Here is a 23,412-nt window from a genome sequence, read left to right as displayed (position 1 = left end):
TGGTAATAATGTTAAATTAGATTCACAGAAATCCAAATCAGTTGGCACTACACCTAAAGTATTTTTGAATCGAATTGACTGAATGAAAAAGTCACTTTGTTGACCTTGTGTGGCGTAATATGGATAATGGTAATAAAAAATAATAAAATAAAAATAAATAATAACCGTTATTTTCTTCCACTTCCTCTTGCCAGATTTCAAAGACTAATTTTATGATAGAAGCCGAGTAAATATTTAACTTCATTTAAAAAGAGTATTTCACTCACCAGCGCCACAGTGTTAAAATTCATTTTACCAACATTTTCGTCTGTCTCTGAAGGCAGCGTTAGTCCATCTTGATTCGACTTTGCGCATGCGCAGTCGTGCCTGTCTGACCTTCATAGCGGTAAGGATGTTCGCCAGGACCAGCGCGTTGGTGTTCTCCCCACAATGGTGAGCCTGTTTAAGTCCACCAAAGTCTTTATTTTTTCCTGCTCTATGTGTGGCGTTCAAGCGGACGTGAAGCAGAAGTCAGTCCGGGTTGCAAGGACAGTGAAACGGGGAGTTATTGAGCGGAAGGACGCGCTAACCTGTAGGCCTCAGCTAATGAATGGAACTGAGGCTAATGCTAACGCAGTCGCCCTGAACGTTAAAACTTAAACAGCCACTTTTACCTCCTGTTAACATCATAATGAACTCATTATCATGTTATACTTGCTAAACAATAACTGTTGACGGTGTTTGTTTCCACAGTGGGCAGGTCAGGAACATGGCTACCCTGAAGGACAGTAAGTAATCCCCTTAAACTGCGGGGAAATGTTTTTAAAATACAAAAATCTGATAAATCTAAGTATAATCAGTTTAATTTGAGCTCTCTTTTAGTGTGTCGGGAAATGCTTTGAACATTTACACAACTTCCCCAGGAACACTTTCTATAAATGTTTTTACCTGGTGGAGGCCAAAGTTGTACTATGTTGATCTATTTTGGTGAAGTTTCATATCGGAGTTTGATCTCTTATAGATTTATTAAAATCAGGCGTTTCAATAGGCCCTGGCAGGGGCCCTGCATAAATCAGTAAAACTAGCGTTTATCTCAGCCTGTAATTTCATTTGCAAATGGTATTCTTTTTATGTGTACATTGAAATTATTTAATTTTATATCATGACTATTGTGGATTGATTTGTTTTTATTTTGAGAGATGATTAAAAAGGAAAAAATTGTGTTCTTTTAGTTATGCATAAGTCATATTAAATTCTGTTTTGCTGAAGTTTGAATTGGAAGTGGTTGAAACATCTAACCTGTAATTATATCCAGTAAAATAAATACTTTTCAAACCACTTTGTAGCCACTTTGCCAACAAATTGTTGCTTTTCTAGATTCCTTTTCTCTGCGTCCCACTAGCTGCATCCATCAGGTTGTTTATAAAGTGAGTTTCCAGCTCTATGCTAACAGAGCTAGCCACCTCAGGTTAGCTGTTTATCATCTTTGGATTAGAGCCTGCTGAATATTCAGGTTTCATATTAAAATTCATAAATGTCAAGACTTGATGTCAGTTTTTGGTTCGTTTATGCTGGAGTTGGACTGATGCGTCCAAATGTTTAGTTTCTGGACCCAACAAATTCATAAACAGAACTTACTTTAATTTACATTTTTTATGTTAATTAAAAAATAATATAAATTGATTTTAAACTGCAGATCTAGTTATTAATTATCACATCAAACTGTTGTTGTCATGGTGACGGATCTGACTGACTGACTTTTTTTTAGTCACCATTCGGTTGAAGTCCATCAAGAACATCCAGAAAATCACCAAGTCCATGAAGATGGTGGCCGCCGCCAAGTACGCTCGTGCTGAGCGGCAGCTGAAGCCGGCCCGGGTATACGGCACCGGCGCCCTCGGTACGCCATCTCAACCCGGTTCCGATCCAAATGGACTCTGCCTCAGACTGAGAGCGTTTCTTCCTCTGCTCCTGCAGCTCTGTATGAGAAGGCCGACATCAAGGCCCCCGAGGACAAGGCCTCCAAGCACCTGATCGTAGGCGTGACCTCTGACCGCGGCCTCTGTGGCGCCATCCACTCCGGTGTGGCCAAGACCATCAAGAGCGAGATCGCCAACCTGACCGGCGCCGGCAAGGAGGTGATGGTGATCAACGTGGGAGACAAGCTGAGGGGCCTGCTGTACAGGTGAGAGCCGCTGCAGAACCGGACCTGGAGGTACTGATGGACCTCTGCCTGACCTCTGCCCGACTTTCTCTTCGTCAGAACTCATGGGAAGCACATCCTGCTGAACTGTAAGGAGGTCGGCCGTAAGCCGCCCAACTTCGGCGACGCCTCTGTGATCGCGGCCGAGCTGCTGAACTCTGGGTACGAGTTCGACCAGGGATCCATCATCTTCAACAGATTCAGGTACCGACCCGGCCCAGAACGCTAGCCGTTAATTAAACCATGAAATCATATGATGCATTAAAATGAGATCCGTAACTCCTGTTCCTGGGATTAATATTTTTGAAAGGCATTTTTCTTTAGAGACATTTCATAGTCTGTTTTTTGTTGGTTTCTGTTGTTTGATTTTGATTGTTGTGTTTTTATTCCGGATATTTAAAATGTTTTATAGTTTTTCATATTCTTTAAAATATTACTGTTTATTGTCTTTGAGAGGACAAACTTTCATTACTTATTTTTTTATTAAGTCTTTTTTATATGATATTAGAAATACATTAAGAGATGATTGTGTAAATATTAATTTCCATTTTTAAATGAGAAACATTTTATTGCCTCCGTTAGTAAATCTAAACCTGCTGAAGCTAAACGAACACTTGATGAGTTTTTGCTGAAACATTTACAGAAAAAAGTTAAATTTTTTTTTGTTTATCTTGGATACAAATTACATATTTCTTTATTTGTACTTTTTTCTGATGTGAATATTTTGGCCGTTTGCTCCAGTTAGCGGTTATTCTGTTCCTAAATTATTTGCTGATTATTTCAATAACTGATCAAAGTTTTCAACCAGAACCTGTTCTGCTCCTGCAGGTCCGTTATCTCCTACAAGACGGACCAGAAACCCGTGTTCTCCATCGACACGGTGGCTTCCTCAGGTACCGGCCCGCGTTCTGCCGACTGGTCCGGGTGCTGTAGGGGTTCTGTTTGGGTTCTGTTGGGTTCTGATGCCGTCTGGTCTCCTGATAGAAAACTTGGGGATCTATGACGACATCGACGCCGACGTTCTGAGGAACTACCAGGAGTTTGCTCTGGTGAACATTCTCTATCTGGCGCTGAAGGAATCGTCCACCAGCGAGCAGAGCGCCAGGATGACGGCCATGGACAGCGCCAGCAAGAACGCATGTAAGGCCACACCTCTGGAATGATTGAACTAGGACGTTAGGAAACTGAGCACACTGCTGAACCAAACTGATATGGGCTTTGATTAGAAAGGTTAGAGATACTACAAAATAAAAGCATTAATATGTCATAGATGAGGCAAGTAAAAAAAAATCTTGATAACAGGATTATTATGACCTTTCAAAATAAAACCTAGACTAGATCATTTCCAATGTAGATTCCACATTTCAAATTAAATGATGTAATCGTCTCCCTCCTTGCCTTGTAGCAGGAAGGTTGAGGGTTTGAATCCCAGTGGGTTTCTCTCCAGTCACTAATGGTTCTGACCCGATGTCTAACATTTACAATCCAAAGAGCTGTTTCTACCAACATCACATCTGAAAACGTGCTTATCATTTTTAATACAGGAAATGTGTTGTTTTTTAAACTTTTTATTTTTAGGTTTAAATATTTGACTTTTTTCTCATAATTAATTGATATTTGCACACATTTTCCAGCCTCAGAGCAGGAAAAATAATTTAAATAAAAATTATTTGTACTTTTAGTATCATTCTGTTGTGGAAACTAAACGTAATTATTGCATAAAAAACTGAAAAATGTCCAGTCAAACTTTTTATGTCCAAAGAGCCAGTTGTGGCCCGAACCACAGGCTGCACACCCTGGTTTACAACACGGAGATTATGCTGGCCCTTCAAAATAAAAGTCTGCTAACTACTTCAAAATAAAAGTTGAAAAGGGCCAACTTTTCAACTTTATTTTGAAAAGTTGGCCCTTCAAAATAAAAGGCGATGCTGCAACTTCAACCAAACCTGGACGGATTTAAGGAGGAGTTGCCATGGAAACGGCATCGGGGGTGAAGGCTGTGGCTGGAAAACAGACAACATGTCTGTCCTCCATCATCTCTGATGGAGTGGGATGTTTTCTGGTCCGCTCCAATCCGCTCCATCCTCCACTCTGACTCCATGTTTTGTGTTTTGCTCCAGCTGAGATGATCGATAAGTTGACATTGACCTTCAACCGGACCCGGCAGGCCGTCATCACCAAGGAGCTCATTGAGATCATCTCTGGAGCTGCAGCCCTGTAAGTCTGCTCTTCATCACTTCCTGCTTACTGTTCATCACTTCCTGTTCACTCTTCATCACTTCCTGCTCCTCTTCATCACTTCCTGTTTGCTCTTCATCATTTCCTCCTGCATGTCTAACTGTTCTCTGCTCCTCCTCCTGCTGAACTCAGGGACTAACAGGAGGTAACATGGCGTAGCGGTGTGGTGCTAGGCTAGCTTTAGCAGCTAGCTGCAGCAGTAGGAAGTAGCTTCTGCTCAGATTCTGGTTGGTTCTGATGGCTCTGGTCTGTCTGCAGATAAACTGGACCAGGCCGTGGTTTCTGTTCCAGACCGGACCGGGCCGTGGATTCTGTTCCATCGCTGCAGACTTGATGTTTGTTTGAGTCTAATGAAGATTTCTGCTTCTGTTTGTAAAATATGTGGAGAAAATAAAGCTCTAACCAGAACCTGGATCTGTTTCCTGTCTCTGAATGACATTAATCAGATAAAATAAAAAAATTACAGTCTGCTGTCAACGTTTGGTCCACATTAAATCAGAAACGCTTCATCCCAAAGAGATTTTAAACATAACTGATCATCCAAGTTTCTCCACAGAGACTTTGGTAGTGATGCTGCGGGCCGGACGGATCTCCAGTAGCAGTCAGGCATGCAGCAAATCCAAACAAGGCTCTGACTGGAGACTGTTGTAACATGCTAACAGCTACACTTCCAGGCAGCAGAGCTGATTTTCTACAGTAACTCCATCAGCTGTTAGCAGCTCTGCTAATCCACCTCCTTTGCTTTTGCTGCTTCTCTTAACCTGTACAGTTAGAGAGACGGAGTCGTTGAGGTGTTATTCAAGATGCTGATCAGATCCTGGCACTTGTAAAAACGTCTTGTCATGGTTACAGAAGTAAGAAATATAAAATCCAGAACATGAATGTCCAACATGCTGGTTCCATCATGGTCTGGAAAACCTGGAAAACCTGGAAAACTGCTGCGTCTGCCATGGATCCAAACAATCTGACTCATTCTATAGAAATCATTTCATTCTGGAATAAACTGATTTAAAGTTGGTCCTTTATACTCTGAATTGGACCAGAACCACAGATGAGTTCTAGTATTTTATGTCTATGAACTGGACCTGTAGTTCTGGTCCGGGTCTTCCTGGTTCCTCTGCGCTTCTGCAGCTCGTTAAACTCAGAGCTGCTGGAATCAATCAGCTGATCAGGAGGATCCTCAGACTGGGTGAGCATCAATAAACTAAACTTTACACTCAAACTGCGGGAAAACTGAAAACATCAAATATTCAGAAATCATCAAATGTCATTTAAATCCTTGTTTGATTTCCAGCTCTTTATTTCAGCTCCAAAATTTTTAGTATCTGTTTTAAAACGTAAAAATAATATTTCACCACCTTTAAATCTTTTATGTAACGGATTCATGGAAGTCTTTGGTTCAACAGAAAAACTAAACGTGAAAGTTTGAGATGTTTCCTTTGTTTTGGCTGAATTTGGGTAAAAACCTCCAGATTGCTGAAATAATTTCAAGCTGCTTTGTGACGCGTTTAAACATTGATTGTTGAGGGAATAAAAACTTTTTACACATCATTAAGAGTGATTTAAAGGCAGGAGGATCCCTGTTGCTGTTTTCATAGTTTCCACCAGGTGGCAGTGTCTGACAATAAATAGAAGGTTAAGACGTGTTTACAGAAGTTATGAAATAAAACTTAAACTAAAATGATGCTAACGTTGAGGTTCAGCTCAGATCAGGTTTCCCATGTTGATGAAGACAGAAATGAAATGTTTCAGTGCAGAAAGCAGACGGTGGGTGTATATTATTGTTGCTGTGTGTGTGTGTGTGTGTGTGTGTGCGTGGGTGTGTGTGTGCGTGTGTGTGTCCTGCAGACCTTGTTTGTCTTTTGTGTTTGAGCTTGTTATTGTTTACTCCTGAGGGGAGTCGGGAGCGATTGCATCTGAACACTGAAATTACAGCGATGCCAGACGGTGATAAATGCAGTCGGAGCGGCAGCAGCCTCCGCACCGGCCAGCAGTCCTGCTGCAGCAGCATGTGGGGGAGGGGGGACGGCAGCAGGAACGGAGAGCTTGGAAATCTGGGAATTTCCTTGGGTTCAGAAATGAAACCAGAAAGAGGAGCAGCTTGTCGTCACAGCGGGGAGAAGATGTTCTGATGTAAATATGTTTCTAATGGTTCATAAAATTCACACCAGATGTTACAAAAACAAAAATAGTTCAGAAGCCATGAGCCTGAAGTTTAGCTACAGGAAGAAAAGTCATTTCCTGACATTTCCTGAAGGTTTGTGTGACCTCCATGTTCAGGAAGATCCTCCACTGAGACGAACCTGAACGGTTTGGTTTGTTTGGCTGAAGAATCTCAGTTGATCTTCAATAGGCTGGAGGAGGAGAAACTTTCTGAAGGATTTCTGCTGCTCTCCGTGTTTCTCGACCTTCTAAAACTTGGACATGCTCAATACTTTCCAAAGTGTTTGTCTTAATTTTTGCAACAGCAGAAAGAATATTTTAAAATCTTGGAAAGTGAGAACCTCCATCAGTCTTCCAGATCTGATTAAAACTAAGATGCAGAACGAAAAAAAACAAAATAAAAATGTTGAGCTGGAAGGTTGAACATTTGGTCTAGTTCAAGCATGTAGGTTAACTGAGTGGTCAGGTGTTTGCACACGCCCCTCTAACCTGCCTCCTGTTTCCTGATGTTTGAAGGTCGGCGTCCGGACTCATCAGGTTGGAGGTGATTTTCCAGAAGCTAAAGGTAAATCTGTTTTATTCCTAAACCAGTTTGGAACATCCAGCTCTCCCAGTTTCAACCTCTTCCATTCAAACAATCACTTCTGCCCCCGATGCTACAAAATAAAACTCACAATGAGCCACTAACAGCGATTTTCTAAATACGTATGACATAAAATGTTTTATTATGAAAGCTAACAAAATGAAAATAAATGTAATTATGTTATCAGACTGTAGAACAAAATGGTTTCTCTTTCACAAAGGAAAACATTTTTTTGAGTGAGATGAGTTTTTGGTATGAATATGTAAAATGAAGAAAGACAGACAGCAAAGTTTGAAGCTAGTTACTTTTTAAAAACTGTTAAAAACAGATTTTACATAAGAACTTATGGAAATGTTTTGCTTCATTCATAATCAAAACATGTTGCCAGTGTTGCTCTGAGCAGCAGCTCCTAATGAGCTCAGCAGCTGTTTGCTAATTGCTGCTGGCTAGTCTGAAGGAGCTGAGTGAGGGAGGAGCTGCGTCTCGAAGGCGGGGCTAAGTCCACCCAGATGTTTGCAGCTGAATGGTTGCCACAGAGATTTAAAGGTTTGTCATCAGGTTTATTTCTGAAGAGGGAAACATGACAACAGGCTGAAAAGGTAGAAAAGTTGCTTTAAGCAGAGAAGTTTGAGCCAATCGCAGCGGCTCTTCCTCTCAGTCTGAAGCCTTTCTCCTGTTTCATGGAGGAACTGGTTTCTGAGTTATTGGATGAGGAAAGAAGCAGTCGGTTCTGTGTCAGCAGCTCGGTGGTTTCTGCAGACATTAGGACGCATGAAGACGCGGCGCTGAGGATTTCCTCAGTATTAGCTTCACCTGGTTATGGAGGAGCAGGTGACAGTGGAGGCTGAGCCTCGGCTCCGTCTGTCCTTCCTGTCTGAAACGTCTCCGGTGGGAGGACAGAGGGACGGTGTCTCTGCTCTCTGACCGAGACGCTGCTGGACATGAAGCAAAGTCCAGACAGAATGATTTTACACACAGAGCTCAGAAAAGTATTTACACCCTCCAGATTCCTGCTGCTTCTCATTTTCATCAGATTTAAATGTTTCACATCATCAAACTAAAGATTTGTTCTCTGAAGCAGAGGAAGGTGGAGTCCAACAGATTTTACTTCACAAGTGGAGAGTTGCAGCGTTCACTGTGATGCTCCACTTGATATTTATATGAAACTTTATTAGAAATTGCTCTGGGTTTATTTCTAATATAGACAGAAAAGAAAGGAGGGAAAATGTTTAAAGCAAAAGAAGGAAAGAGAGAATTCATGTCAACAGTCTGGAAGTTTGTTTCTACATCTGCACAAACCAAGAAACCATGACAACAAACCAAATATTCATATCTAATGAACAAAGAAATACACAGTAAACTTTGATATTAAATGTATTCAGTGGTGAATATATCTGAAACATCTTCCTCCTCCTCTTCCTCTCCAACACAAAGCTCTATCTGCTCTCTGGACTTTTCTGACTATTTATGTTGGACAAGGTCAGGATCGTTTAGAGCCGATGAGATAACTGGACTGAAGGAGGGAGAAACGATCGATTCCCGTCTCCACGCAGATTTATCCCCCCTCCCCCCACTCGGCTCCAGACTCATTTGTCTCTTTAACATCAGCAGCGTTTAAATTCCCCAGCAGAACTTAAACTGCCCACAGTTTCTATCAGTTTACTGATTGCGTCATTTCACACGTTTTCACGCTGATTTACTATTATGAGTTTGTTGCAATTTTCTGCAAAAATGGTGAAAATCATTGGCTTTAATTGATGCTAACTCCCACCTGCAGGGGGCAGTATGTCTCACCAAGGAAAATACAAAAGCACAAATATCGCAAAATTAAATATCAGTATTTCTAAATTAGATTTTTATTGCAAAAAAGAGTCATAAAAACAATCCTAAATCCTGGAGGGACTGATCTCCATGACAACGGGACTTCTTCTGGGAGGGAATCTCTGCAGCTCCTCCAGAGTCTCCACAGGTCCAGGTCTCAGTCTGCAGGCAGAAAGGAGAATTAATATTTTAGTAGACCAAACATATTATCAAAGGAAATCCTCAATCAATTATTACAAAATATTTAAAATATGACATCATTACATCTGTGACAAGAAGTTTGGTCTCCTCGTTGCTCCTGCTGGGCTGATTCTGATGCAGACATCCTTCTCATCTGAAGTGTGTGTGTGTGTGTGTGTGTTTTCTGCCACTCATGTCTTGGGTTACGCGGCTGGTTGTATGATCGATGGCTGAGCTGGACGCCATGTCAGGGCCAGTTTCCGCCAGCTGTGTGTGTGTGTGTGTGTCCCGCTGAGCCCGCTGGCCCCGCCCCTTCCTGTCCAGAACACACACCTAACCAAAACCCAATGTGTCCAGATGGGCCTCTGCTCTCCTGGTTTCTGAGAACCGCAGAACCTCAGTTGGCAGTTCTGACAGTTAGCATGTTAGCGCTCCGGATCCTCAAGATGTTTCATTCATTTCACATGGAAAGTTCAGATTATCAAGATCCAAGTCAGAAAAACTCAAAAGTTTGATTTAAAGCTCTGGTTCCTCACCAGGCCTGGCCAAACAATCCAACATGGCCGCCTTGAGCTTACAGATGCTAACTAGCGACAGAGTTTTGCTTCTAAAATGAGGAGAAATCCTCCTCTGGTTGTGCTAATGCTAACGATAATCTGGGAACATTACATGAGGAACCAGTGAATCGTGCTCAGACCATCGCCGCCTCCTAGAGGACGTCAGGAGGAACAGCAGATCTGGACGCTGAACTCTGATTGGACCCGAGCAAAAACAAACCAGTTTGTTCATGTTGGCAACATTTTAGTTTACTGAAGTTGAATCAAACCAAACTTTTGTGGCTTCAGGTCAGAATCACCAAATTATTTCTGTTCGCCAAAAGTCTCAATAATCAGAGAAAAAACATATTAAATAGATAAATGTGAATAAATTATAGACTGACTTACTGACAGCACAAATAAGGATGGTAGGTAAAATATCTCAACTTTAAATCTTTATAAACATTTCAGTTTGAGGTTATTCTGCTACAATCAAATAAAAATTCATTTTAAGGAATAACTGCTGGTTCATTTTACAGTGTTTCTCGTTCCTTCATCAATTTGTTGCTAATGTTTTCCAGAGTTGAGAGAAAATCCTGTGGTTTTATTAAAAGCATCAGTGAAATATTTACATTTGAACATTTTTTAAATCAACATTCTTTTCATATTTGAAAACTTCCTGCATCTTTCCTCTCCCCTTTAATCTCTGGGATTTTCTTTCACCTTTTAGTGAAAATATTCCCAGATTTGTGCAGATAGCAGCAGAAAGCCTTCCTCCTCCTCCTCCTCCTCCTCTCCCTGGCTGTGCGGCGCTGCCAGCAGACTCTGTTCCTCAGTGTAGTGCAGATTATGGTTTGGGAATGACAAGCACGCCGTCTGATACCATATCCGCTCTGAATTACAGATCAGCCCTTTCTAAACGATACTTTAAATACTCGCTGCAGGCGCAGAGTTTTCTCAGGCTCTTACTTCATTGTTATTACACTAGTAGCATATTTTGTTAGAAAATCAGTGTTGGCGCTTATTTAAATGAGGGAAAGTGTGTTATTTGGAAAATCCCTGTGTGTACCCCTCTCTGTCTCACACACACACACACACACACACACACACCCCTACACGCCCACACACACACACACACACACCCCACACACACACACACATGCCGCCGTGCCTTTTATTATGAAGGGAATTAAAGGAGTGCAGTGAAAAGGACAAAAGAGAAAGGACAAATTGTAATTGCTTTGATTTGTGTGTGTGAGCTGAGCTGGGAGGCTGCAGCCATTACGGGTTCGATTCCCTCGGAGCTGATTGGGGCTTCCATTAGCGCTGCTGCTGTTTGGGTTTACCCAGCTCCACCATCAGTCTGTCTCATCTCTGAATTAAACTGGGATATTACAACTGAGCTCTTTGTTTTGCCTTTAAAAAAAAAAAAAAAAAAAAGGTCAGTGTGAGAGGAAGAGCAGCTGCAGTACCGGCGGTGACCGGCTGGGGGGCGCTGTTGCCCCAGCGTAGCGCTCTGATCCTGGGATGAAAAGGTCCCTGGGCTCCCGGCTCTCAGCTCTTTGTGCTGCTTTCATGATGGGATTCTCTGGAGAGCAGAGGATGGAGAACGACACCCCTCCTCACCTCCTCATCCCTCAGTCTCACCCCTCAGTCTCACCCCACACCCCTATCTGCCCCCCCGCTGGAATACACCCCAACCCCGACACACTGAGAATGAAAACGGCCGGTTCCACATCCCTCGCTCGCTTGTTGACAGCCTTACTCTCTTTTCATGTGTTTTGATCGCTGAGAATGAACCATATTAGAGCAGAAGGAGGCTGTGTGTGTGTGTGTGTGTGTGTATGTGTGTGTGCGCGGGGGGGTGTGCGCGTAGAGGTGTGTATGGGTGTGTGTGTGTATGTGTGTGTGTTATGCTCACGCAGAGCAAATTGCGCTCCTTGTTTCCTTTCTGGATGTGAGTGAAAGCGATGTTAAATGGACCCGAGGGAGACGAGGAAGCAGTAAATCCAAACCAACCGTTTGAACCCGGCCGGGCCTTCCTTGACCTCTGACCTTTGCACTTTCACCAACCAAACTGTTGTTCCATCATCTTCAGATCCTTTTTCAGATTTTGAGAGTTACAGATAATTATGAGATTTACATGAAATAAAATTATTGCTTATTTTAGATTGAGACGGTTTTAACATTTTATTTATCTTCAAAACATTTTGCTATGAACTTTTTATTTATTTACATTATTTTTTACATTTTTTAATGACAGTATTCTAATTAACTGTATTAAGCAAAAAAAATACAGCTTAATTTCTTTTATACTAAAATTTCTCTTAATAATTGTCATTTTGATTTTGCTGTTTAAACTTTAAACATTTTATTACAAAGAATTTAATTTTGTGCTTTTTCAGTTTTTGCTCAAATATTTTAATCTTATTTAAATCAATGGAGTTTTTTAGACATTTTTTATTTTGGGATAGTTATATTTATATTACCTTCTTACTATAAATGTTTTTGTTCTGGAGTTTGACCTTCATAATCTTCATCAGTCTGATTGTTGCATCGTTTGATCTCGTTTTTCTGCCACAGATTTTTCTTCAAAACTTTTCCAGAATCAAAGTTTCTGTTTAGAAAGGAAGTTTTCTCCTCATGTAGTTCCTCATTTCTAATGCTGTTCAGAATATTTGATAATAACATCAGGATCTCATGCTGTGTTATGCAGACGCTCCATCTGCACTCATGAAAATTCATTGTGTTGTTTAGATAAAACCGGTTTTTAATTTTCTGGCCACATGGGGGCAGTCATGAGTAGGTCTGATAGTCAGGAAGTGACATCACAACAGAAGTAACTCCTTCTATACATGCTCTATAATGTTGAGCTTCTTTTGTAAATCAGTTGGTAATGTTGCATTTTTCTCCTCTCTGGATGATAAATCTAAACTCTCCAGCTGCGACGCTAACAGGAGCCTGCAGGCTGCTGGCTTTATGTTCAGGTTCTCCTCACTCAGACAGAACAAACCTCAGTTAAGTTATGCATTAGATGCATCAAAATGAGGCTTTTGTTTCTGAGAAGAGCACGTCTGCATCGGAGCTCTGGTGTGAGTAACGCTGGGAATCTCTGAGCAGACGGAGGAAACATGTTGAGTCCAAACATTCGGCTCCAGTGAACTAATGATCCACACTTCCTCCCGTATTCCTGCAGCCCGTTTGAAATATTTCTGCACAGTGGATGCAAACCTGCAGAGCCAGACGCAGCATCCACCGGTGACAGGAGCGTTAGTCAGTTCGCTGCCGCCACTTGTGGCTTTGTTGGTTTCTGAAATGAGGTGCGTTGTGTCATTTCAAAGGAAGTTTCTGTGACTCTGCCTTAAAGTGAGAAGCACCAGTGGGTGTATGTTTCAAGTTTTGGGGGGTAGAAATGGGGTAAAGGTGACTCTTTTTTTCCTCCTGAGCTTCAAATGATGCCTGAAGTGTGAAATATTTTAAATGAATGAGCAGAAATCTGTCATTTCTAAAACTGAAATCTGACTTTAGTCAGAAACTCCTTGTTCTCCATCCTGACACGCGTCTTCTTTCCCTCCACTTCCACTTTTATTCACAATGAGAAACATTAAGAGGAACAAAAGCTGGAGTGCAAACTAAACTGTGAGTTTGAATGTGTCTGAAGAATCTCTAGACGGTTTTAAAACCCATTAAATCAGATACTTCCTCTGCAGTTTTCACTCTAAAATTCACCAGAACATCTTTTTCTGTCGAATTCTGATGTTTTGCATTTTTACTTATGTATCAAAGTTCAAATTATTTTGAGATCTTGGAGGATATTTTGTGCAAAACTTTTACAAATCCTTGGGTTTTTCATTGATTTAGCATTCAAAGTGTTTAAAGTTACTCTCACTGTTAGCTTTGAGTAAACTCTTCAGATTTCACTAGAATTTTCTTCTTTGAGAAAACATTTAAATTAGTGGTTCAGATTTGAGGTTGCTGCAGAGTGAAATCATGAAAATGCTGATATTAATAATCCAGGTCATGTCAGAACATTTTTTCTTTTGGTTTTGAAGAAGTTTCATTTTTACAGAGACCCCCGAAACATCAAAGCTTTTATTGTGAAGCTTAGTAATACCTGATGGAAAACTAGTTTGTGTTTTTTCTTTTAGCATTTTAAGCATTTTACACATTTAAGGGCCAGTAATTTCCATCCGTCGATCGTTTTCCTCAGAGAACCAAACAGGATTTTCTTTAGACGTTTCTGTTTCACAGGTTTAACATCGTGCTAATTATCCGTGTTAAAACTTCGAAATCAATCTTAAGTTCTGTTTCCCAGAACATAAAACTGGGCCTGAAGCTGACAGGAAGGTGAATATTCAGCCTCAGTCCAAGTCGTTTCCCACACTCCTGCAGCTTTTCCCAAAGCAGCGTTCAAATGAAACGCAGATATTCATGGCTCCTCTCGGTGAGCATAAAGACCTGGACCTTCTGCCCCGCCATTCAATTAGCCAGGGCAGCCAGCGTGTGTGTAGGTGTGTGTGTGTGAGAGAGAGCAAACTATTGCCCTGTCTGAGCAGCCAAGCTCAACTAAGGGCCGACTCAAACAGCGGCTTAAAGCCAACCGGGTCACAGCCGGCGCTGGAGAACCACGACTAAGAGAAAAAGAAGAAGCTTCTGTACAAAGAAGATGGATGGATGATTGGATGGATGGATGATGGATGGGTGGATGATGGATGGATGGATGATGGATGGATGGGATGGTTAATGACACAAATTTGGGAACCACAGCTGGAGAAGATTAATGTTTTTAAGACATTTTTCAGTGTGAAATTAAAAAAATCTCCTAAAGTTTGACTGAGAAATGAGATTCTGATGATTGGACCGTCTGTCCACCCAATCATCTGCCCATCCAATCACTCATCCAACCACTCATCCAACCGCCCATCCATCCATCCATGTAATCTTCCAAATGCCCAACCAACTATACATCCATCAAAAAGGAAGCATAGTTCAGTTCAGACAATAACTTCCCATTCAGGTAATAATTGTTGCAGGAAGTACTCTATATCTATATAAGAAATAAAACCAAAGTTAAACGTACTTAAATACATTAAAAACACAATATACATTCTTCTATAGCTAATACTTTATAATAAATCCAAAGTGCCCAGCAGCAGCTGACAGTTGTTGCCATGACGTCGCCTGTCAGGTTCATGTGTGTTGAGTTTATTTCTGGTTTCAGGCGCAGCGTGCGTACGTGTCCCTCCATCTCGGTGTTTATGTTCTCAGACTCAGTCGGGCTCCAGTGATTTTCTGCAGCACTTGTTGAGTAATCAAAGCCGTTTCTTTAGCATTTCTGCCTCCAGTCTGACAACAACCTGCAACAACAAGACGGCTTTAATGGGCCGTTCACAGTCCACTGACAGTTATGTATTCATGTGAAAATCTGTGGAAAATCCTTATTTCACTGGTTTCTGGAAGTCACTTTAATTTTTATCTGAAGTCATCAGGTCCTTATTTAGACAAACCCAAAATATGTTATGTTACTGTCCAACTTTAGTAAATATTGATTTATTAAATCTGATGCTGTAGCCGGCTGATAGACGGGTCTGGTTTGGTGTTGACAACAGATTCTTTGGACTTATTGAAAAGTTACTTTCAATAGCCTGATAATGACGTCACAATGCAGACACTCCATCTGCGCTGATGAAGATTCACTCATTTTGTTTAAATCAGATTATTTCCTCCCATCCACCAGGAGGCAGCACTGTTCTCTGTTGGTTTTGTTTTGGATATTTTTGATCATTTTCCTGTTTTAAAGACGAAGTGGCGACTTATTTTCAGTTTTCTGGTCACCACTAAATGGTTTCCACATGTAGAACCAGTTTTCCATCGCTAAGCAGCAGAGGAGCCTCTGGTTCTGGTTCTGGTTCTGGTTCAGTAAACCCGTCTGCTGCACCAGTGATCTCTGCCTCCTTCCCAGTAATAACTGGGATTCTCCCAGCAGAAGGAATGACCTTTCTCTGTTGTTCTGCTGAAAACCTGAAGAAGAGCAGCTGTAGGATGAAAGATGGCCGCCGTCAAACGCTGAATAAAACTGTTTTCAGGGAGAAAGCAGGATGTCAGGTTTGTCTTCCTCCACTCTGTGTTTCCACCAGCTGCCATTCCCGGAGCTGCCGGAGTGTGAAAACATGTAATTGCTTTATGAAACTGAACTATGTGATATGAATAATCTGAGGCGGCGCCATGCAGCCGCCACGCCAGTCACCCGCTGTCCCGGCGCAGCCATGCGGGTCGGAACCGGCCTGGCCGTCCGGGAAGGGAAAAACAGATCTGTCCTTCAACCTCTGCAGAGCGCCGCCATCAGAGCAGAGCAGAACCCATCCGGACCGGTGTCCGGACCGGTATCAGATGGAGCTGTGGCCCGGAACTGGCCATTTGGACCCGGCCATCCGGACCGGCTCTGATCATGTCTGCTTAAATCGAACCGACACCGAAATGAAATTCATTACAAGATCAGAGGAAACGACAGTTCTGATCATTTGACCAGAAAACCAACTGGACCGGTTCCGAGCAGACTGGACCAGCGATGTTCAGAGATGATCTGCTGGTTCTGGTTCTGGTCCACTGGGTTCTACACAGTGCCTACCAGAACATTTTACAGCTTCATAGAGATGCGGGGGTTCATCTTCCAGCAGGACTTGGTTCCGACCCAAACTGCCAACGGTACCAGTACCTGCTTTGTTCACCATGGTAACACCTGGGCCTGACCTCTAACCCCAGAGAGAACCTGGTCTGGAGGAAGATGAGGGAGACCAGAACCTGAGCAGAACCTCAGCAGAGTCCAGAACTGTAGGAAAATATTTCTGCATTAAAAATGAATTTTGTAACTAAATTAGCAACTTAAAGGCTAATTTACATAAATAATGAATTTATTCTTGATAACTTCTTCATGATATTTTAAATCTCAGAAATTATTTTTCTATCCTGAAAATTCACTTGCAGGAATTCAGATTAATCAAAACAATCCTGGTAATGTTTCATTTCACCGACTCTTTCGGTAAAGAAAACAGAAATGCAGCATTTTTTCTCTTGAAGCATAAAATAAACCTTCATGTCTGACCTCTGACCTCCTGGTTTTACTGATCATGTGTGTGTGTGTGTGATCAGCTCAGCCTGTGTGTGTTTCTATCAGACATCTTTTTTCCGGTTCATGTGTTTTTGCTTCATATTTCATCATCTCTGCATCTTATCGCCTGTTTTCATGAAGCTGCTCTGACTCCCAGTGCGCAGCTCTAACTGGGGAAGCTGGTTGTTCTGGAGGAAGAGCAGCTTCCAGTGAGTCGGTGATGCTGATGTTGGCGACCGTCAGCGATGAGGAATGAAACCTCTGATTGTGTCTGCAGATTGTTTTGTGTTGAGAGGCAGAGCGTCTCCTCCTGCAGGCTGCTGTTTTGTCTCTGGCGTCATGGCCGCCGTGTTCGCCGTGTTCGCTGTTTGTTTGAGGTCACGGCCGGGTCAGGAAGGTACCGCTCGAACCAGGCAGACGACACCAACTCTGACCTCTGTCACACCGGTGGAACGGAAGAAAATCCCCAAAAACTAATCAGGAATACCAGATTTAATAAAATAATGGCTGATGGAGGTCCATCATTCTGATTATTATTATTATTATTATTGATCCATTTTAACTTTAGTTCATTCTGAGTTGAAAAAACATAAATTATAATCAGATTAATGAGACACAGAACCAGACAGAAAATGAACTAATAAAGGAAATTATTATGTGTTAAATTACAACATTACATACTTTATATATGATTTTTTATTTTATTTTAAACATTTTAAATCAGATTTTTAAAACTTTACTCAGGTTATATTTAATTTTAAAGTCCAAATGATTCAAATTAAAAGTGACAAAAGAGCAAAGATCATTTTGGAAAAACTTTTCACAGCCATGAAGTCACTTTTACAGTGTTATTGAATTTTGACTTCACTGTCATTTTAGTTAAATCCAGGATGGAATCATTACTAAAACTCTGGGAATCATTTTAGTTTCTGACTCAAATCTGAATAATTGAGATAAACAGACAGTAAAAACCATTACCAGTGTCTCTGCCGGACAGGAAGTAGCATTTGCTTCCACTTCCTGTGTCCTCTGGTCCCAGCCTGACTGCTGGGAGCTTTTCCTTCCCGTCCTGCAGCCTGGCAGCTGATTGGTCCGTGTTCCTAAACGTGGATGTTTCTCAGCAGAGGGGGCGCGGAGTGTGGGGGCGCATAATGGCTTCCGATTCGGAGGAGGAAACGAGATGTAAATGAGCTCATTATGTGTCTTAACCAGGACAAACAGCGTCGACATTCTAGCCCTGGAAACAGGCGTATTTATAGCTGCTAATAACCTTAAGTGGGGCCGGCTGGACGGCCGCGCCGTCAGGGGAATAAAGAGCAGACTGACCGCTCCGCTTTCACTGCAGGGCGGCCATGTTTGACTTGGATCCCACCGTCAAACCTAAAAACACACCGAAGAGGTTTCTGTGCCTCCAGGTTGTCCAAGTATGAAGAAGTATTTACACCCTTTTGCTCTGTTTTTGTTCCAAACTCAAAATCTGTTTTTATTGGATCATTTAATGCATGAAGAGAAAAAGTTTCTGTAGAAACGAGACGAGGATTCTGGTGAACGATTAAGGAAATGCTGCAGTAGGTCTGCCAGACCAGTTGGTGGCGCTGTAACACTGACAGAAAACGAAACAAAAACACCAGGTGGCGCCATGTTTGTTATTTTAGGGGCGTGCGAGAGGGAGAGAGAGATGGATCTGATGTCACATGGAAACATAAAACCTGAAGTTTATCCAAAAATGATCGATCCTCCTAAACGCATCGTTTAAACGAATTAAAACTTTGGAGGATAAATCTAAAATCTAAAATTGTCTCCATGTTGGCGGAGCCTAAAACTCCCTGAGCCAAACAGGCTCCATGTGTGGAGAAGAATTAACTAGTGGTTATTAAACCTATTTATTGGAACAGATCCCAGACCTTTTTACTGCCAGAACTGAGGAAATGGTTTTAGTAGAACTGGTCTGGCAACATGAAGTAGGCAGAAAGATCTGAAACAGAAACTCTTCATGACCCGAGCTACAGAAATTCAGGATGAAGAACAAAGTTTCTGACATCCATCAGATGAGACAGATCATCCATAAAACCACTCAAACAGCCAATCAGGGCTAGGAGGCAGAACTTAGCGCTGCCAATCACTCTCGTTGCTCTCTGCTACTCTGCAGCTAGCATAGCCTGTCATTAATGCTAATGCTGGTTAGCATAGCCTCAATGATGGCAGATAAACAGTTTTCCTGCAGCAGTAAGTTGTTTCTCTGCCACTAACACATTTAGCAGCGAGTACATGAGGATGATTGACAGCGATAGGCCCCGCCTCCTGCCTCTGATTGGCTGTTTTTTTTGTGTATTTCTTCAGCAGAGTTCGATCAGTTCACAGACTACCTGTCTCATATCAAACTGTAACCACACGGAGACATTTTGACCAAATAAAAACTGATTTGTGTAAAAGTTTCTGAGGCTTTAAGACAAGAATCAGAAAGATTGAAGACCAGAACCATTCCCGACCCAAAAGAACCTTACGTCAGTTCTTTTATTTACCAAAAACGTCTTGATGCAAAGGTCTGGTGACGTTTCTGCTGATCTGTCGCAGAAACGAAATGGCCTAGTCAAAGTTTGATGTGCCTGATGCTGCTGAGGAGGAACCAGTGATCGGGTTTTCCCTCCAGGCTGGTTCGGATGGATTTATGGATTTTTATGGTAAAACATTTTCCTTCCTCCAGTTGGTTCAGAATAAACCGTCAGCCAGAGAAAACAGAACCTGACTGGGTTTCAGTGATTTTTGGCTGAACCGACTCCGGTCCGGTTCTGGATCCTTTGTTTTTAAAACATGACATTAAAAGCTGAGCGGAGGCCGGCGGGCGGAATGAAAACAGCGCTGAGCGCAGCAGAAACGGGATTTTTATTTATTTTCTGATGAAGTCAGCAGAGCCGCTGTTCGTATTCACTCCGTTCAATTTCCTCCTGAAAAGATGAAGAAGCGGATTAGCGCCGCGTCCCGAGGCGGAGCGGAGGCTCCTGCAGGTGAGGCTGGAGGTGTGAGCCGGGCTGAGTCACCTGGACGGCTCCCCGCCTCCACCGCCTCCACCCGGCTCTCTTTCCAGCACCACTCAGCCGTTACGTTCTCAAGGGAAGGGCAGACTGCTGGCGCCGCACTGTTTGGGCTGGAGCTACACACACACACACTCAGAGCCACACACACACCTCTACAGGTACACAGGTATTCACACAGCAAATTAAGTGTATTGTTGCGTTGCCTCCACCGTCAGGGGTCGGGCTGGGGGTCATTCAGAGGTTTGGCTCTGAGGCCACCAGGAGTTTACGCTTTGTTCTCAGAAAATGTGGAGGAAAGAAAAACTATTTCCACTGATTTCTGTTTGGTGATGCTGCGGGCTGGAAATGAACATTTTGTGGTATTATTGTGATAATGATCAAGATTATGGCATTTTGTCAGGTAACTACAGCTGTAACTGCATGATACAACATTCATAATGTCACAAACAAATAAAATTACAAATGATTCCCATTTTCAGCAGCAGGCTCTTCAGGACGACACTTAAAAACATGATTTATATCAACAAACTGGTCAGTTTTAGCATTTAACCACATTTTTAAATGTACTGACATTTATTGAAGCTCTTATGGAACAATAACATTCATGATCAGACTGTCAGTTTATTTAAATTTATCATGACAACAAATCAAAATTCTTATGGGAAGAAAACTTTCAGCATAAACGATGCGCCTCTAATCTCCAGTAGCAGTCAGTTCTACAGCTGCTCTAAAGAGGCCTCTGACTGAAGACTGTTGCTGTCCTCAGTCCTGACATGCTAACAGCTTAGCATCCAGACAGTAGAAACCATATTCCTTGGTGACTCCATCAGCTGTTAGCTGCTCTGCTGATCCTCTCAGGCTGCGCCGTTAGAAAGATGCTGGAGTAGGGGATGTGAAGAGATAGTTGAACTTCCTGCTCCTCTGTCTGCTCATTTCTTTTCTTTTTTTAACTACAATAAATAACTATAACTAAATATTTTGTGTTTGAGCTCATATGTTTAATAACTGAGCAGAAAAAGGTTTTGATTTGAAAATATTACTTATGTTTTAAACGTGTAGTTTTTGATTGAAATGCGACGAATTACGGACCCTGAAATTCAAATTCAAAAACTACTTTATTATTGATCAAAAAGGGAATTTAAATAATTAACCCAAATTTATGCGGCCAGGATGCAGGAATCAGAAAAATGTCCGATTTTCTTCACTTCATGTTGGATTCCAACAATCAGACATGGAGAGTTTTAGTTTCTTAATGTTTGATGCATTTATGTAGCTCTTTCACCAAGGAACTTTATTATATTAATAAAAATAAAATCACCAAGGTATCGGCTACTAAAAGACAAATCAGAGAAGAATAAATGAAAAGTGAAAATATTCACCGTTTACCTCGGACTGACTGAAGTTAAAATATCTTTTATAAATTCAGTTTCTGTTCAGTTTCACAAAATATTAAATTTCTGTTGTTCTTTCTTTTTAAACATTTGCATAAATATAAAGTAGATTTTTATCGAAAATAGTACAAAAAAAATCAAACATTAAATGTGATGATTAAACTAAAACTGGCTGAGATTATTTACTTTGTTAAAATTAAAATGCGTTAAAAGTTGGATTTTTTTCAGCTTTTGAAACTATTAATACTTTTTTTTTGTTGCTGATTGAAACCTTTTTCTGTAGGAAGCCTCTTTATGTTTCTTTTTAATGTAAATGATTTAACTTTCACTGTTTCTCGTGAGAAAAGCTGCAGAAAGGCAAAGATGCAGGAGAGTTGGATGATCTGAACATTTATTCTCTGAAAGCAGCAGGAAAATATTCGTGGCTCTGGATGTGACCTGGGAGCGAGTCGCAGCCGCGCCGGCCGGGTCTGGTGGTTTGTAAAGCTTATTTGACTTCGGACAATAAGTTTAAACGACGATGTTTAGTTGAGGTGAGGATTATTTTTCCAGCCTAATTTGAAGCAGTAGGCTCTCTGCTCCTCCATTTTCCCTCCGATAATCGGCGGCCATCTTGATCAGAGGCAGACACGGAAAATTAAACAAATAAACTCTGATGCCTCGGATAACATTCCCCTCTGATTGACCCGACCCCGTGACCTGGGAGACACTGTGGCTGGGGTCGTGACCCCGCGGTGGCGTTGGCCCTGAGTCACAGGGGCCTCAGTGTGCTGGCTGGGTCTGCGAGTCGTGACCTGCAGGAAAACACGCGATGAAGTAAAGTTCAGCTCAGTTCACTTCATGTTCCTGAGAAATTTACATTAAACTCTTTTCTCATCATTTCAGGCTCTGAAATTATTCCTTCTTTAGAGTTTTTTATATTTTATGATCAATCTCAATCTTTGTCTCTTGTTCCCTTTTGAGAATTATTTTACTCAAACAGATTATGACTTTTATTTTAATGAAATATTTCTTCAGCTATTAAGAAAGTTTCCACATTACAGTTGATTTTATCAACTAATTTGTCAAATAAATTCCCTCCCCACCAGAACTCAAACCCTCAGTTTGTTTTGATCAAATTTTCATAAGTTTTCTGGCGTATTTGAGTCTCACGCAGGAAAATCTCAGAGTTAAATATTTTGTTTAAAATGTTGCAATTAAATTTCAGGCAGTGAATGTACAATCCTTCAAAACATTAAATTTAAAAATCCCACTTTTGATATAAAGCAACAGCAAGATAATGTATCAATAATTAGCAGAAATATAAAAGTAGTTGGGAAAAATAACATCATTTGCTTTTATGTGTCCCAAAGTTTTATGCATCACGTAACAAAACTTTTATAGCTTCCATGATAAAAAAAAATTTGATTGAAAATAATTCCTTTGCCTTGCAGCTCAACAGTTCAGTCTTTCTTTATAAACACACAAAATAAACATGTTACCATAATTAGTCAAATTTCCTGTCAAATGTAAAACGGTTCCTCTCTTTTTGGGGGCTCGTCCGGGACAAAACCAGCAGAGTGGAAATAATTTCAGTCACAATCCACATCAGTTTTATTCTTCCATAAATAAATATCTGCTAAGAGAAAATAACAAATTTATATTTATATGCTTTAAGTTTCTGTTTCATTTAAAGGAGGTTCGTTATTTAATGTTACTTTGTTTTGGAACAGAAAGTTATTAAGCCTGAACTAAAATCTGATATCCAACTAAAACCCAATTTTAATTATCTTATTTGTCATTATCACTTTTATAAATTGAGCAATTAAATAAAACTGAAAATATACATTTATCCTTAGAAAAAAGACATAACAATAGAAGGTAATTTCTTTGTTTTTATTATGATTGTCACAATTAACCTCCAAATGAATCAGTTTTCTAAGATCTCAGACTAAGAAACAACCGTCTCTGAATGAAAAAATGTTAGTTATTGAGTTTAAACTAAAGTTTTGATGACAAGGAAGATAAATCTAAAATAACTCCTGTGATGCATGCGGGACTTTTAGCTTTTCACGTACCGTCCTGGATGCAGCAGGCATGCATGTCTGCTATGCAGTATTTCAGGATTAGAACTCGGCAGGTAAAGTTCGTGACCTGGACGGAGACGTGAAGAACTCGATCTGACTCACCGATAAG

The 23,412-nt window shown here is 41.2% G+C and overlaps 1 protein-coding gene across 1 annotated transcript; it reads left to right on the top strand.

Moving 5' to 3' along the window:
• The first annotated feature begins 309 nt into the window (after positions 1-309).
• On the top strand, positions 310-4,834 carry atp5f1c (ATP synthase F1 subunit gamma). Its single transcript, XM_032588923.1, has 9 exons — positions 310-432; positions 733-767; positions 1,748-1,879; positions 1,957-2,164; positions 2,243-2,386; positions 3,011-3,075; positions 3,167-3,322; positions 4,303-4,399; positions 4,679-4,834. Exons 1-9 carry the CDS (start codon positions 353-355, stop codon positions 4,680-4,682), a joined length of 921 nt encoding a protein of 306 aa, XP_032444814.1. The 5' UTR covers positions 310-352; the 3' UTR covers positions 4,683-4,834.
• Positions 4,835-23,412: the final 18,578 nt, after the last annotated feature.

This window comes from Xiphophorus hellerii, chromosome 17 (genome assembly GCF_003331165.1).
Source record: "Xiphophorus hellerii strain 12219 chromosome 17, Xiphophorus_hellerii-4.1, whole genome shotgun sequence".
Classification (NCBI taxonomy): domain Eukaryota; kingdom Metazoa; phylum Chordata; class Actinopteri; order Cyprinodontiformes; family Poeciliidae; genus Xiphophorus; species Xiphophorus hellerii.
The sequence above is the reverse complement of the archived record's forward strand: the minus strand, read 5'-3'. Positions and strand labels throughout refer to the sequence as shown.

What these genes read in the sequence shown, in the direction of transcription:
- atp5f1c (XM_032588923.1), top strand. Translation starts at nt 353, where the DNA reads ATGCGCAGTCGTGCCTGTCTGACCTTCATAGCGGTAAGGATGTTCGCC. An exon ending in CATGGCTACCCTGAAGGACA is followed by an intron (nt 768 to 1,747) that starts GTAAGTAATCCC and finishes ACTTTTTTTTAG; the next exon opens with TCACCATTCGGTTGAAGTCC. An exon ending in ATACGGCACCGGCGCCCTCG is followed by an intron (nt 1,880 to 1,956) that starts GTACGCCATCTC and finishes CTGCTCCTGCAG; the next exon opens with CTCTGTATGAGAAGGCCGAC.